This window comes from Mustela nigripes, chromosome X (assembly GCF_022355385.1).
Source record: "Mustela nigripes isolate SB6536 chromosome X, MUSNIG.SB6536, whole genome shotgun sequence".
NCBI lineage: Eukaryota > Metazoa > Chordata > Mammalia > Carnivora > Mustelidae > Mustela > Mustela nigripes.
Window position 1 is genome coordinate 70,489,488 of NC_081575.1, and position 15,016 is coordinate 70,504,503.

The 15,016-nt window shown below is 54.9% G+C and overlaps 1 protein-coding gene across 1 annotated transcript in view; it reads right to left on the minus strand.

Annotated features, from left to right (window-relative positions):
• Positions 1-2,011: 2,011 nt before the first annotated feature.
• STARD8 (StAR related lipid transfer domain containing 8) overlaps positions 2,012-15,016 on the minus strand; it is a 40,846-nt gene continuing 27,841 nt past the window's right edge. Inside the window, exons 3-14 of the mRNA XM_059386186.1 lie at positions 13,120-13,201; positions 12,099-12,162; positions 9,530-10,944; positions 8,743-8,916; positions 7,538-7,697; positions 6,895-7,093; positions 6,027-6,237; positions 5,629-5,743; positions 5,145-5,369; positions 3,957-4,174; positions 3,680-3,856; positions 2,012-3,528 (exon numbers count right to left, since the gene is read on the minus strand). Of these exons, the coding sequence (XP_059242169.1) occupies positions 3,438-3,528; positions 3,680-3,856; positions 3,957-4,174; positions 5,145-5,369; positions 5,629-5,743; positions 6,027-6,237; positions 6,895-7,093; positions 7,538-7,697; positions 8,743-8,916; positions 9,530-10,944; positions 12,099-12,162; positions 13,120-13,201 (3,131 nt within the window). The 3' untranslated portion in view covers positions 2,012-3,437. The remainder of the gene's footprint in view (positions 3,529-3,679; positions 3,857-3,956; positions 4,175-5,144; positions 5,370-5,628; positions 5,744-6,026; positions 6,238-6,894; positions 7,094-7,537; positions 7,698-8,742; positions 8,917-9,529; positions 10,945-12,098; positions 12,163-13,119; positions 13,202-15,016) is intronic.

Sequence of the window (15,016 nt, forward strand, 5' to 3'; positions counted from 1 at the left end):
AGGGGGAGGCAGGTAGGAGGCTGGGTAGAGGCGACTACCATTTATTCGTGTCTACCATTTATTCGCGTCCACTGTGTGCTACACACTGTGCGGCCACAGTCATGGCCATTGACTCATTCAACCCTAATGACAACATTGCAGTATGTAAGTAATTATCAGCCTTATCTTCTGTGAGGAAAAAGATATCAGAAAGGTTAAATGTGTCACTGAAGATCACAGCCAGGAAATGACGCAGCTCAGTGTGAACCTGGGTCTACCATCTATTCTCAGCCACTCTGGCAACAGGGCACCGGGGATTCAAAGCTAACAAACTGAAGCTCTGAGATACATTGTCCAGTTTCCACGTGAGACCTGCCAGCTGCCTGGCTTCTTTGAGGAGCTGCAACAGGGGAAACACAGGAGGAGAGAATACAGGAAACAGGGTTGAGAATTTGAAGGGGAGAATCGTCTAGCATTGGGGAAAAGAAAAGATCAAGTTAGGACAGGCTGAGGTACACGACTGAGGGCTAGAAATGGTCACAGGCAGTGTTTCCCATGTGCATGGAACTGAGAGGCCCCATCATCACCGCACCCACAGGCCACGGTGGTCCATTTGTTGACTGCACAGTGGGCCCGTCAGAGAGGCTGCTTTATGGAGGGGAATGACACTAAGGCCCAGAGAAGCTCCCTTACTTGTCACTAACTCTCCCAGAATGCCAGATATGGGGAACCACCCTGGGAAGTTGGTGCCGGGCATGGGTCAAGAGCTGGAAGGTGGGAGGAATTCTCTGGCTCTTCCAAGAATCCCCCTCATACACAACTCTTTGTCTCCTTGTGATTGTCACCCATTGACAGCATGCTCAACGCTATGCTCTGTACCATTGCCATAGCCTCCTTCCGTGACCAGGTCAGGTGGTGCTTAAAGGTCAGAAGGTCCCCTGGCTGCTCTTGTCTGCCTCAAACTACTGGCTGGAGCTTCCCCCTAGTGTCCCTTAACACCATCACGGCTTGAGCCATCTCCCATCTCCCATACTGAAATGAGGGGTAACTCCACTGTTCTCCCACAGGCAAAGTGCTGATGGGACCTCTGTTCCACCTCACTCCCTCCTGAGGCTAGCTGAGATCCCCAGGTGGCAGCAGTGAAGACAGGCCAAAGGCATGTAGGGACAGCCGAACCCAAGAGAAGAGAACGAAAGGTAACAGAGAAGTGGGACTTGACAGATGCCCCAACCTGTCCAGGTGGAGCAGGGCAGGCCCAACACAACACTTTTACTGAGCCAAGCTTGTGCCAAGCTGTCACTGGCCTGCTTGGCCCATGAGGAGGCTGAGCTACAGCTAGAGGGAGAGCAGCAGGACCTGTTTGCCCCAGGCAACCCAGGAGCACTCAATGGGTACAAACATAGATTGGATCGCGTTGCCTATACTTCCTCTCTAGCAGCCCCTAGGAGCTTGGGAACTTTATGGCCACAGCAGTGGGGCCAAGATACCCCTTTCCTGCAGGAAAATAAAGGTGAGGGGGCCTTTCTAGCCCCCTGGGCTTTGCTGGCCACTGGTGCCAGACCAGAGGCTGCCTTCGGGCACTCTGACCTCTCTTAGGCTGCTTTATGGGGAAAACATGGTCTCCAAGCTGTCAGGGGCTGGGTTTTTTCACTCTTCATCCTGAAGCCTGGGCTGTGGGTAGCAGGTGAAGGAAGGAAAGCATAGCCAGGGGCATTTCTCCCTAGGGCTACTGTTAGGATGCCTGCGGTCATGATTGTGTGCCACACAGACTGGAGACCCTGGCCAGATCAAGGGATAGGATAGAAATCTGTGGCTTCTGCCCACACCCTGGCTTCTGGGAGTCCCACATTCCCCACCCCCAAATCACCTCCCAAAGAGAAGAACTGAGGCCCTCCCCAATCCTACTGTGGCCTACCCCCAAATCCTACACCGGTAATGTTCACAATGTCTGACACTAACACAAAGGCCACAGTTGTAACCTGCCCTTGGTCCCTAACCCATCATCTCAGGGAAGACAGCCACACAACCAAAGTCCATCTCTAGTATTGCTTTATTGTTCTGCTGAGGGGTCACATGGTTCCTGCCTTCAGCCCCCGTCATCTTAAATGCCCTGTCCCCCTCAGGCTTTCCTGACCCCTGCTCGCACCCACGGATTATAATATACTCACAATAGAATACGTGTGCATATACAGATGTGCATATATATGTATCTATCTATATATATATATACATACAAATACATATATATATATATATTCTGGCTGTACAGTATTTATAGGTACAAATAAAATAGGCTTAAAAATTACAGCATTGGCTGGCACCCATCCCACTCCAGTTTACTGAGCTGAAAGAAAAATGAAGCACCTGTTGGCATTTGAATGTCATTTGGAATTCCACATAAGCCAAGATGGCTGCCGGGTGGGGATGGATCAGGTTTAGATCAAGCCGCAGCTGGCTGAGGTGACACTCGGCCCTTCCATCTGGAGGACCAGCTGCCTGAAGCAGGCGCCAGGTCTCTGCTTGATGATGGGGCTCTTGAGTCAGCCTGTTACCACAGGCAGGAGGAGCAGAAGAAGGGACATGGACACAGATATGTGTCTCTTCACTACTGTCTGCTTTTGCTGGGCCTATGTAGTGGGATTGAGCCCATTTGCTCTCTAAACATAAGAGTATGTGACCAAAGGCCACACAGGACACTGGCGAGTGGCAGATAAAGTAGGGGGCCCAAGCCAGGGAGACTGGTTCACTGGTATCCTGAGACCTGAGAAAGGGAGCCCCCTTTCACCCCCATTCCCATATCCCAGGCTGCCCCAAACCATCCTGCTGCCTACTGCTAGTGCCACTCTTTAAATCAGCCTCGTAAAAATCAGTATCGTATTGACACAAATCAAACAGTTCACGGTGGTTGGGCTGCCCTGTGCTCACCTTCTCTAATTCCCTTTCTCTGAAAAAGTCAGTTCAGAGCCAAATATTAGACCCAAAGGCAGGATCAGAGCCTCCTGCCAACCTCAAAGGGAACTGAGCACCCAAAAGGATGGCTTGGCCTCCCTGAGCGGCAGAGACCTGGACGCACACCCTGCTGTCTATCTCCTTCCCCCTGCAGGTGGGGGAGCTGGCAAGGTTTCAGATGGATGGTGCCTTGTTGTGGGCCAGTAGTGTCGCAGCAGTCGTCTTCTTTGGAAAATAACTCCTCCCTCTTAGGAGGACAGAACACGGGCTCTTGGGTGCAGGTGGAGTAGAGTCAGAACACTTGAAATTCTCTTCCCCTCCCTTATACATGTGGAAGAGCTTCAGGCAGCCAAGGGGACAGGAGGCTGCCAGATCAGCAAGGGCCGGGCTCTGCCCCTGGAAGCAACACATGAGGGCTGCTCTCCTCCCCTTACCCGCTTTCTTTCTCCCTTGGTGCCAAGGGGCCTGGTATGGGGTGAGGCTCATAACTTTGTCTCAGGGCCAGCTGCCTATAGGGTGGGGAAGGAGTCCCGGATCTTTGCCACTTCCATGGCACACAGGTGCCCAAAGACTTTGTTGTACCAGTCAGGAGAACGGCCCCTGTGGAGGTAGAAGCAGGCCAGCATGAGCCATGGTTATGGCCTGGATCCCTTGCCCAGAGGAAGGAAGAAAGGACTTGCCCTCAGCCCCCTGGGACAGACGGCATGGGACAGAGGTGGGGAGAGTGCCAGGGCTGCAGGTGATCCAGTACCTGAGATCAGCACGGCAGATGTGAGTGAGCCGGGAGCGACCCAGGCCACAAGGCTCCATGAGGTACTGGGAAGTGAGCATCATAGCCCGCACCCCTGACTCTGGCACCGGTTGCTCAGGATCCAGGGACTGGGAGACTAGCAGGCAGCCACCACGGGGCAGGTCGGAGCGCCACATCCTGCAGGAAAGGGACATGCACAGTCAGGTTCCTGGCATCCATTCCCGGTCCACCTCCCTAGTCCCCCATGCGTAGCAGGCTGCCAGCCAGAACCCCTCACCGGAGCACCACAAAGTCACGGCAGGGATGGGGCGCCATGCTGTCGGTAACATAGTGGTACAGCTCTACGCCGGGCATCAAGGCCTCCAACACCTGGGCTCGCAGCAGGTCCTCGTCCCAGAGGGCCCTCTCCCGCAGAACACGGTGTAGCACCACGGCCGGAGGGGCTGCCACCTCAGTGGACACCTTCCACACACGCAGGGGGTGCCCGTCTGGTGCCTGTGAGCCATGGGAGTGGGGATGGGGGACAGCCGTCAGAGCCGGAGAACACCCACTCTGCACCCACATCCCCCGATTCCAACCAGGCTGTCCTCATTTTATCTCCTGAAAATGGAAGTCTTGCAGGGGCACTCTGCTAGCCCTAGCCACATCCAGACAGGTAGTCCCTTTGTGCCCTGTCCTCTCAGTCCTTTCTGGATGTCTGCTTCTCCACCTAGTCAAAAGCACAGAGAGATGTTGAGACGCACATCCTCTGGGGCCTACTAGGCTCTACCATGAAAGGGACACGGGGCTTAGAATTCCTGGAGGTGAACAGGAAGAGAAGATGGTGATCGTCCTGAAGGAACTCACCATTGAGCCCAGGCAGGAGGCCAAGGGCATAGCAATCAGAGCCTCTCGTCCCCATCCCATAAGGAAAGTTTCACTATGACTGGCACAAACAGAGCAAACCTTGGGCTTGCAGTCTTACTTGTCATTGCAATTCAAGAAAGAAGATGGCTAGTGCCAAGAGAACGACAGAGAAGTCATCTCCAGTTTGGGACATGACAGGAGGCTCTGAATGAAGGAGAAGGCATATCAAATCAAGGCTTCCTGTGGCTTGGTAATGCTCAGGCCAGGTCAGCCCAAGTAGCAAGACGGCAGGGGCGGAAGCACAAAGGTGCAAGTGTGAGGGGCTCAGCACGGCCATAGTGCAGAAAGATACGAGAAGCGAGGCTCTGCAAAGAGTGAAATGTCTGCAGTGGGGCTTTGGTACAGGAATTCTGGCCCATGATGCCCAACAGAGAGCCCCTGGTCTCATCAGGGTCCTGGTTCCTTAAGGTCCTCGACTCTTCCAGCTGACATCTTCCAAGGTCAAGCCAAGGCATGCTGAGACTGGCAGGGTGGCTCCCTCCCTGGGGCCTCTTCACCTCCCTGTGTGCACTGCCCACGCTACCCGCTCCGTGGCAGCCACGGGCATTGTGTTCCTTACCTTCCTGCAAGCCAGCTCCGTATGCTGGGGCCCTGGCATACTCATCCAGCCCTTGAAGCGCTCGGCAGCATCGCGGAGCAGCTCCTGGATGCTCTCCTCCATGTAGAGGCTCATGCTCACACCTGCAGCTTGGGTCCGCCGCAGCTCGGCCAGGGCTGGCCCAGGAGGACTGAGCTCAGCTGCGCTGTAGGAGCCACACAGTTGCAGCACCATGTCCTGGGGGACCTGGGAGAGCACACACACACTGGGGCCATGGGCAGCAACAGAAGGTTCGGGGCCCATCCATCCCAGAACCCATGGGATCTCTCAGGTCCATGTTCAGGGCCACTAGAGAGGTCTGGCTGTAGGAGTGAGGTAGATAAAAAACCTGATAGGACAGGAGTGGGAAGTTGAGGGGGTACGTGTCAAGCTGGGCCCTGCCCCTGACCGGGGGTGTGAAGCTCTGTTCTGGTGGTTCCCCTGATCTGGGCCTAGGGTTACTCACTTGGAAAAGTTTCTTGCAGTCACTGATCATGTGTGATAGGCCCTGGGTGGCAGCCATGTTCTCACTCAGGTCCCTAGGGCCTGGCCGGCCAACCAGGCTGCGTTTGCTCCTGATCCTGGAGGGCAGGGGAGGAGAGGATGGTGCATTGGCTCAAGACAATATGGCTGGCTTCAAGCCCCCCCCCCCCAAACCAATCAACACAAAATAACTGCAACCCTTTAGAAGGACCTGCTTTGAAAACATCCATGCAGTCCCAGGCCCCTGAAGAGTCAGGCTGACCCCTTGTGGTGATGCCTGGGAACTGCAGGGCCAGCCCTAGAGGGCCTGCCATCCAAAGGGAGCCAAACCCTCCAGCTCCCACATCACACCGCGCCCTACTACATTCTGCCCTTTTTCACCTGGGTGAGGGGTTATCCTTCTTGCAGGCGTTGAGATGGAAGATGGAGGGTGCCAGGCACACGGCTAGGTTGCCGGCTGTCATCTGGTTTTCCTCAGCAGAGGCAATGTCACTTAGGAAATAGAGCAGGGTCTGTAGGACCTCTCGGTTCTCATCAGGGAGCAGCAAGGTGGCAGCCTGCGCTGCTGCCAACCACTGATCTTTGGGGAGGACTGTGAGAAAGGAATGGCAGAAGGGCTTTCTTACACCCCTAAAGCTTCTGGCAACAAATTTCCTACTTCTAGGAATGCAGAGGGCACAGCAGTCCCAAAGGAAGTCAGTGAGAAGAAAAGGTAAAGATGGGCTCTGGGAGGTCTCTGGGTCCTAGACCAAACCCCACTCTAACGGACAATGTACATTTAGGGAAGCCCCTGTCTTTCCTCAGGGCTTTAGACCATCTTTCTGTATAATGGGTTTGGGGAATAGAATGTGGTCTCCCGGGGTGCCTGGGTGGGCTCATTCATTAAGCGTCTGCCTTTGGCTCAGGTCATGATCCGGGGGTCCTGAGATCAAGCCCTGCATCGGGCTCCCTGCTCAGCAGACAGGCTCCTTCTTCCTCTCCAGCTCTCACTGCTTATGTTCCCTCTCTGACCATATCTCTCTCTCTCTCTCTGTCAAATAAATAAATTAAGTCCTTTTTTTTTTTTTTAAGAATGTGGTCTCCCTTCAAGGGTGGGAGGGCCTTTCCAACTCCAGATAGCAGATCATCCAACGAGCTCATTCCTATGTATGGCTAGATTTGCCCACATGGGGTTTATCTCTCACAAGCCCCAGGATTCTGGGAGCTTGAGAACGGGGCAGGCATCTGGCGGCAATTGCAGGTGACTCACGCTGGTAGATCTGCAGGAAAGTGGTGGTGAGCTTGCTGGTGAAGATAGGCTCTGGTAGGTCCCGGAAATATTGCTTCAGCAAGTCAGCCACATCATAAGCTGACTGGCCCTCGTAGCAAACATTGTCTGGGGACATCTCATTCATTTGGCGCAGGTTCTGGATCCTGGACTTCACCCCCGACTTGCGGAATATGCCCACCTGGCCCATGCAGGAAAGGAAGGGAAGGAGACGTGCAGGGCAGGGGTGGGGTGGGGAGGAAGATTATGATGAGGCCAGGCCCAGGCTGGGTGTCAGGAGTGTAGTCCACCCCAGAGACTTCCAAGCTTGCCAGGCTTCCTGCCTGGAAAATGGCAACACCAAAGAGAAGGGTTGTTACAGCCTCAAGGTCAAAGAGAAAGATAGCTGTAGCAGGAATGAGCAGGAAAAGGACCTAGGCTAAGGCAGGTTTCCACAGATGGCGCCTACAGTGCCTGGGCCAGAAAGAAATGGTCAGAGAGCTGGGCAGAGGGGAGCTTCAGCTCAGGAAAGTCCAGAAAGGTTTCTCGTGGGCTAGAAAGTCCCCAGTGGTCCCCCCACCCAGTTCCTTGGCCTTGGATTTCTTCCCCAGGGCTGTCTCCCTGCAGGTCCCCCAGTAGGGCTCACCTGGTCCAGGCACTGGCTGCGCAAGTAGCGCATGGCTTGCTGGATGCTCTGCGGCAGTGGCTGGCCTGTGCGCTGCACATGTACAAGGGGCGGCACCCCAAACACGTGCTGGCCCCGGTAGTCTGGGCTCTTGTTCCTTTTCATGAACTTGGGCACTGACCTGTTTGGGGCAGTAACAAGAGGTCCACTGAGAGCCATGGGCCCAGTCCAGATGTAGCCTGGAGACTGTGCAGTCTCAGGGGTCTCGGGCAGGGATGGGTGGGGTGGGGTAAGAAACACACCGTGTCCCCAGGGCCAACACTCCCTGAGCACCTGTTCAGGGCCCGGCCCTAGAGAGTCCCAGAGGAACACAGGGAGCTCTCGGGCTGCTTGAGGGGATAACTGCATCGACAGGCAGGGACACTATATGTGGTCGGGGGTGGAACAAGCAAGAACTTAGGGGAAGACCTACGAGGAAGGGGAACCGTACCTAGTGGATCAGAGAAGCCTTCAGGGAGGGTGTGGGCATTCAGCAGGCTCTTGAGGGACAGGTAGGTGTTGTCCCAGAGAAGAAATGGGGAAAAGGTATTCCAGGCAGAGAGAAGAGTATGGACAAAGGCAAAGAAGCAGGGGAAGAAAAGAGTATGGCATATTGAGGGAAGAGCAATGACCCCAGTGGCCTACCTGGTGGCATTGCCTGAGGGCAGCAGGCTAAGGAACCCAACAGCTGGGGCAGGGCCAGAACATGAAAGGGTCATGATAGGAAGGAAGCTGGACCTTCTTTGGTTCCAGCAGTGGTTGTGGGGGAGGGAAGAGGGAGACGGGGGCACGAAGGGTGTTTATCAGGAGAGCAGCAACTAAAGCTGCCTTTCAGGACAATCTCACTGGTGGCAGCCTGAAGGCTAGGATGGAGGAGGTGTGGCTTGAGGACCTAGGGTCCCCTACCCCCACTCCTCCTTGCACACAGCACACACATGCACACACATCCCAGGAGCACCCCCCCCCCATACACACACACAGACACATGTGCAAGCCATGCTGGCCTCTCGGGCCTCAGCCTCTCCAGCTGCCTGGCACAACCTACCATTACTGGCTTCTGGGCCCCTCCTACTTGTACCCACCTTCTGGGGGCTGACCCTCCCAGGGTCCTGGATTGGGAACAGGGAGGGAGTTGGGACCTGGGCAAGAAGCTCCCCACCAACCCTCTGTGGCCCAGGAGTGCTCACCAGACCCATCCTGGCTTGTGGGGCACAGTGTACTTCTCCATGAAGGCAGTGAGCCGCAGCAGTGAGCCCTTGTGCAGGAGGTGGATCTGGCCGGCGAATTGGCGGTTGATCTCCAAGGACTCTGAGTTGAGGCTGGGCCGGTGGGAGTTCTGGAAGCTGTGCCAGCGGAGCTTCCTGATAAAAGATAGGAGGTGGGCCAAGAAGGCCAAGGGAACAGGTGCAGATAAATCTTAGGAAAGTTTGCACTCTTCTGGTCCCTTTATTCTCCCCCAAAGAAAGCAAATGCGGGGAGATATGACCACTGTCAGCACTGCTACTGGGCCCCCGGGTGAAAAACTGAACGCCAGTTTCCAGGGCTGTCTGGTGGCCAAGATGCCGTCGGGGTGGGTGGCCCAGAGCTGAGGCCCATCTAGGGCCATCTAGGGCCAATAAGCAGCACCATTACTCTGCTTCCAAGACTGCAGCAAAGGGGCTGCTCTGAGAACCCAAGGTGGCAAAGCTGGAGATGAGAGACCATCTTCTCTAATACCTTTGATTGGCACATGGGGAAAGCAAGGCCCAAAGAGGAGCTAGAATTTGCTCAAAATCACAGCAGAGGCAGGCCCTGAACTTAACCTGGAGGGAACACAGACCCTGCCCCTGGGCCTCAGGACTAACATACTGGCTTGAGGGAGAGTTGTATGAGGGAGAGAGGGAAAGGAAGAGAAGGAGGAGGAGGGACGGGGATGGGGAGAGACAGAGAGACATGACAGAGTCCTCTGTCCCCACCCCTGCTCAAAACTCCCACCTGCAGGGTCTAGTAAGCGAGGCCCCAACGCCTGAATCTCGTCGTTCACGTGGTGCTGATGCCCGAAGTTCAGCTGGTGAGCCTCTGGCCTCGGGCTCATTCACGGAGGCTCCACTACTGTCCAGTTCACTGGAGGAGGCCACGGTGTCAGGAATGGAGTGTCCTTCTTCCATAGACAGGCTGGAGACTGAGGTGGGTTCCCCACCTGAATTCGCCTCCTGACCATTATCTTGGGCTGGACCCAGGGCCTCAGTATCGGCCTCAGCCTGTGCCTGTGCCAGGGGCTCAACCTCAGCCCTAACCTGAATCTGAGCTGGGACTACTGGCTGGACATCAGCCTGGTCCAGGGCCGAGGACCCTTGGCGGGCTGGAGCCTCCACCTGGGCCAGAGCCTCAGCTTGCCCTCCAACCTCAACCATGGCCATCTCTACGGATGAAATGACTTCCTCCTCTTCTTCCTCCTCTTCCTTCTCTCTAGTCCGCAGGTCTGGGTAGATGGCCTGAGACCAGAGTTCCACCCATTGCTGCAGCCCCCACACATGCTGGAGAACGTCATCTAGGTGGGCATAGCTGCTGCTGCCCTCCTCCTCCTCCTCAGCTTCAGCGCCAGCCAGGACAGGCTCCGCTGGGTACAGCTTGGGCATGTTGTCATAGATGCTGGCATGGCTGCCTGTGGAGCCACAGGAGCCCCGACGCCCCTCACAGCCCCGGGGCCTCCCTGGCTGCCAATCTGCCAGGCGGTGTCCGTCCTCAGGAAACAGGCTCTCAATGGACAGGGAGCGAGGGAATGTGCCTGGTTTGTGGTCCCTGGGCACGTGTACAAGGCAGTCACCCTGGTGCGCCCGCTGTGGATGCTGAAATGCTGCCACAGGCCAGGCCTCCCAGGCCCTCGGGGTTGCAGCGCCACCGTCACCAGCTGAGGTGGCCGCCCTGTTCTTGGCCTTGTAGAATCCAGCAGAGAGGAAACTGCGGCGACTGCAGAAAGAGGAGGGTTTGCTGGTCTTCTCTAAGGTGGCTGGGCCACGCTCAGGCTCTGCTTGCTGACCACAACCCTTTTCCTTCCGCCTGAGAGATTCAAGGTGCTTAAGGAAGCTACGAGAACGGTGCTTCTTGGCTTTGTCCCAGGGACCCTTTTGGCCCTGGGTGGGGCTAAGGAGGAGCTGATTACTTGGGCTGGGGACATGGCAGGGTGAGGGCAGGTCCTCTGGCTCCAGTGATAGGCCCACAGTGATGGCTGGCAGGGAAGTGGCACTGAGCTCTGTGAGGACACTCTCACAGCTGGAGGTCCCCGGCAGGCCAGGGCTCGGGGGGGCCAGCAGGTCAGAGGACCCTCCGTGGGACCAGAATTTACTTTTTTGCTGGACAGCCCAATGGTTGCTGATGGTACACTGCTCTTCTTCTTCTGAGTCTTCATTCTGGGGACGGAGCCATGGGGTCAGGTCAAGTCAGAGAAGTCCACTCCCCAAGCCCTTGTTAGTACCCCCAACACTCTGCCTCCAAACTCTTGGGGGACTTTGAGGCAAAGGGCCCCGCTTTCTGACAGAGGACATGTCCTAGGTGGGGAGCTGGCTCTGGAAGCAACAGAATAAGATGGGGAAACCCTGACCCACAAATGAGAAGCCACTTGCCCAAGGTCATACAGTAGCATGCTGTGAGTCAGTGAGAGAGCCAGGGTTAGAATCCAGGTGTCTTGACCTCTTGTCCTCAGCAGCTCCCCAAGCCTCTAGGCTATGGTCTTAGATTAGAACTATGTAATGCCAGAACTGGAAGGGGATTTTAATTCTCTCCTTTGCAATATGGGGAAATCAAGGCCCAGAGAGGGGAAGAGGCTTGCTCAAGGCCACTGAGCTGTTGGTGGCAGAGCTGGGACCAGGTTCCAGGGGTTTCCTGCTTCCCAGTCCAGCTTAGCTGAACCTCCTGGCTCCAGATCTCTAGTGGAGAAAGCCCTAGAAGAAACCTATGAAGCCGGACCCTACAGAAGGACGAGGTCATCAGGGCTACATGTGGACTGAGGATCTTCTCCGTCTCTTCAGTCTCACATTGGTAGAGTCAGAAAGGCCCCTTGAGGCTATTAATGCTCCCCTCCAGTTCAGTGCAGAGATGGGGAAAATGAGGCTCAGGGGTATAAGACCTCATGGGGACATGGCTGGGGATCTTGACTCCTCAGCTCATATAGACTGTGATTTTTCTACCACATTATTCTGTCTCTGCTCCCTAGGCAAGGATTTCTTGCCATCACAAAGCAGACGAGGCAGATAGACTTCCCTGAGGAAGGGCCATCACTGGATCAGGTTATGAGTAAACTCAGTGGGGAGAGGGGTACCGAGGCGGGTGTGTGAGGCCATGGGCCAGAGTACTTGTTCTCAGACTCCAACCTCTAAGCCACACTTGCCAAAACACAGCAGGATCATAGAGTCCCTTATACTTCACTCCCAGGCTAGACCAAGGCACTGCTCTGTACACCCCAGAGTCCCAGGACCCTGGAGCTACTTTTGCAAGTGGTCTGCATATATCCTGGGTTCCCCCATGGTGCCACAAGTCCCCAGGCCCTACCCTTGTCATGACTCACCTGCTTGCTTTGAAAGTGAACTTCCAGTTTCATTGAGGCACAATTGTTCAAGGTCATCAGCCTCCTGTAAGGAAAGAAAGTAGCACTCAACCAAGGGTCCCAGCCAAAGCCTGCAGGGAATGATCTACCAAGACAGTCCCAAGATGCCATCCACTACTTTACATGCTTGAGCCATCAGAACATCTCCAAAGACCTGGTGTTCAGGAAGCTTTCAGTGCCAGACACAGTGCTAGGGAGATCATGGCTTCTGTCCTCTGGGAGCTCATATATGCAAATAAACCACGACAGACATGGGGCAAGTTTAAGAACAGTATATAGGGAGGTACAGCAGGCATACAGAGGGTGGGACAAGGAACTTCCGCAAAGGGGGATGGGATTCGGAAGGAGAAAAAGAAAAAAAAAACTGGGAACTTCTATCCCAGGCTTCCACAAGAGGCTGTGACAAGGTAGAGAGGAAAACAGTCAGTAAACAGACCAGTGCTGGTGTGACAGAGGCGCTGAGGCTGATACGGTTGGTCAGAGCCCGATTGCAAAGCTGCCTCGTGTTTAAAAATCTTTACTTTCCTCTGTAGGCAGCTGCACACACCAAGCGGAGGGGCACCTGCTTGGAAGCTGAAACTGGGAGCTGTAGAGAGAGAGTCTGGATCAGGGTGAGGAGGGGAATGGCAGGAAGGCCAGTTAGTAGGCTACAGAACTGGATCCAAAAGGTTGTGGTTTGGCCTGAAACACAGCCCAAACCAGTGTAAGCAGAGGGGGGACAAAGCAGAGGAATGTCTGGGGAATGGAACTGAAGGGAGAAAATGAATCAAGGCCAGATCTTGGCTCTCTGGCTCGAGTGCCTGTGTGGCGAGGAGTCACGGACACGGACACAGAAAACAGAGTGAGCAGTATGACTGCTGCAGAGAAGCTTTGTTACAGGCTGGGCTCCTCCTCTGGTGAAAGGGCTGGGGACTGATTCTTTCCCAGGAAAGCCCACAAGCCGGGCCTTGACTTCTCAGGCCTGGCCCCCAGCGCCCCCTACCTGCACAGGGCCCCCAAAGAGTCCTCGTCCAGAAAACCGTGGTCCTTCTTCACAGAACCAATATCCAGAGGAAACAGACCTTCTGTATGGCGGAAAAGAAGCCAAGATGAGTCACGGTAGTAGTAGGTCAGAAACTCAGTGCCAGCAACCCTTGAGGAAGAAAAAGGGGAGGCCAGGGAAGAGAGGAGGCTGGAAGGCAAAAAGCAAAGCAGAAGGAGCAAGCCTGGAGTAAAGGAGAAGCCCAGGGAGCTTGGGGTTGACCATCAGAGGCAAGTCCAGGGTTGAGGGAAAGGAGGGTTGAGCTGGATGAGAGGACCCAGCAATAAGCAGGTCCCTGGGAGATGGCGGGCCCGAGGACTTGGGTGACCGTCAAGAGCCAAGCTCGCCCCCTCCGCCCCCAGTCCCCTTTGAATCCTGGGCTACTCAGACAGGGAACCTCTTTCCAGGCCCAAGGTGAAGTGGGAGCAGGGAGAGAGTGAGGACAGAGAGGGCAGTGTGCAGCCAAACAATACCTCATTTCCTCCTACTTGTCCAAACAGGAGAGCCCACTCCCTAGGATGTAGGAAGGGGAGGGGAGAGAGGAAGGAGTAGGGTCGGAGGACAACGCATCCAGGAAATCCCACACCTCTCTGCCTGACTGCCAAAAGAAACCCACTTTCTCATTTAACTGACATTACCTGAGCACCTACTTGGTGCCAGGTACTGGGGATCAAACAGTGAATGAGATAAAAATGATCCCTGCCTTCATGGAGAGACCGTGTGTGGAACAAGATAAGACAGTTCTAAATGCCACAAAAAGACATTAGCCAGGATGATAGGGCCAAGGAAGGCTGGCGGGGTCGGGGGCACTCATAGAGAGGTGACTTCTGAGCCGAGTCCTGCGGAGTAAGAGGGGGCTGGCTGGGCCAAGAGCCTGGGAAGAAGATTTCAGGCAGGACTAACATTAAGGCTCTGAGGAAGGGAAGGTGTGAAGGAGTGGTAGGAAGGAGTCTGGGATGTAGCGAGCAAATGGAAGGGGACTAGACAGAAGTTGGGTGACATAGTCTTGCTGGCCAGAATAAAGCATGTGAGCTTACCCTCATTCTGAGTGTGCCAGGAAAGCAGCAGAGAAATGACAGAGTGAGGCCCGGGGTCCCTCTGGCTGCCATGGGCTGATGAGAGGCGAGAGAATGGGGATGCAGGAAGGAGGCTGGTGCTCTAAGACAGGAGAGCAGTGATGGTGGGTTACAAAGGAGGTGGCAGCAGAGGTGGTAGGAAGTGGACTGATTCGATATATAGCATGGAAGGAGAAAGTGACCAGCTGGAGGAGAAATGGAGGATGAAGGAGAAAGAGGACTCAGGGGTGATTCCTGGCTGTGGGGCTTGAGTGCACGGTAGTGCCCTCAGGAGATGGAATTGAGACCTGCTCCATTTGAGATGCCTATCAGACAGATGAGATACTGAATTGGCGGTTGGCTAGATGAATCTGGAACTCAGGAATGAGGTCTAACAGAACTATTTGGGAAGCACCAGAAGATACGTGGTACTTGGAGAAGGATCACCTGGGAAAGAAAGGTGGAGAGGGAAAAAAGGCCAAGATTGGGCTCTGGGATACCCCCAACATTTAGACACCAGTTAGAGAAAGCAGAGTCTATTATAAGAAGACTTACAGTGGCAGCTAGAGAGAGGCAGCCAAGAGAAGCGAGTGTTCCAGAAGCTGAAGCGAGTGTTCCAGAAGCTGAAGTGAGTGGCCAACTGCACTGAAAGCTCTTAAGAGATTAAGACTGGGGAGGGATCACTGAATTTGATCATGTGCAAGTCCACAGCAACCTGGACAAGGATTGTTTTGTTGGCAAAGTGGGAGTGAAGGTAGGGTACAGTGGGAGGTGTGGGAAGAAGAGGGAAAGTTAGAACAACA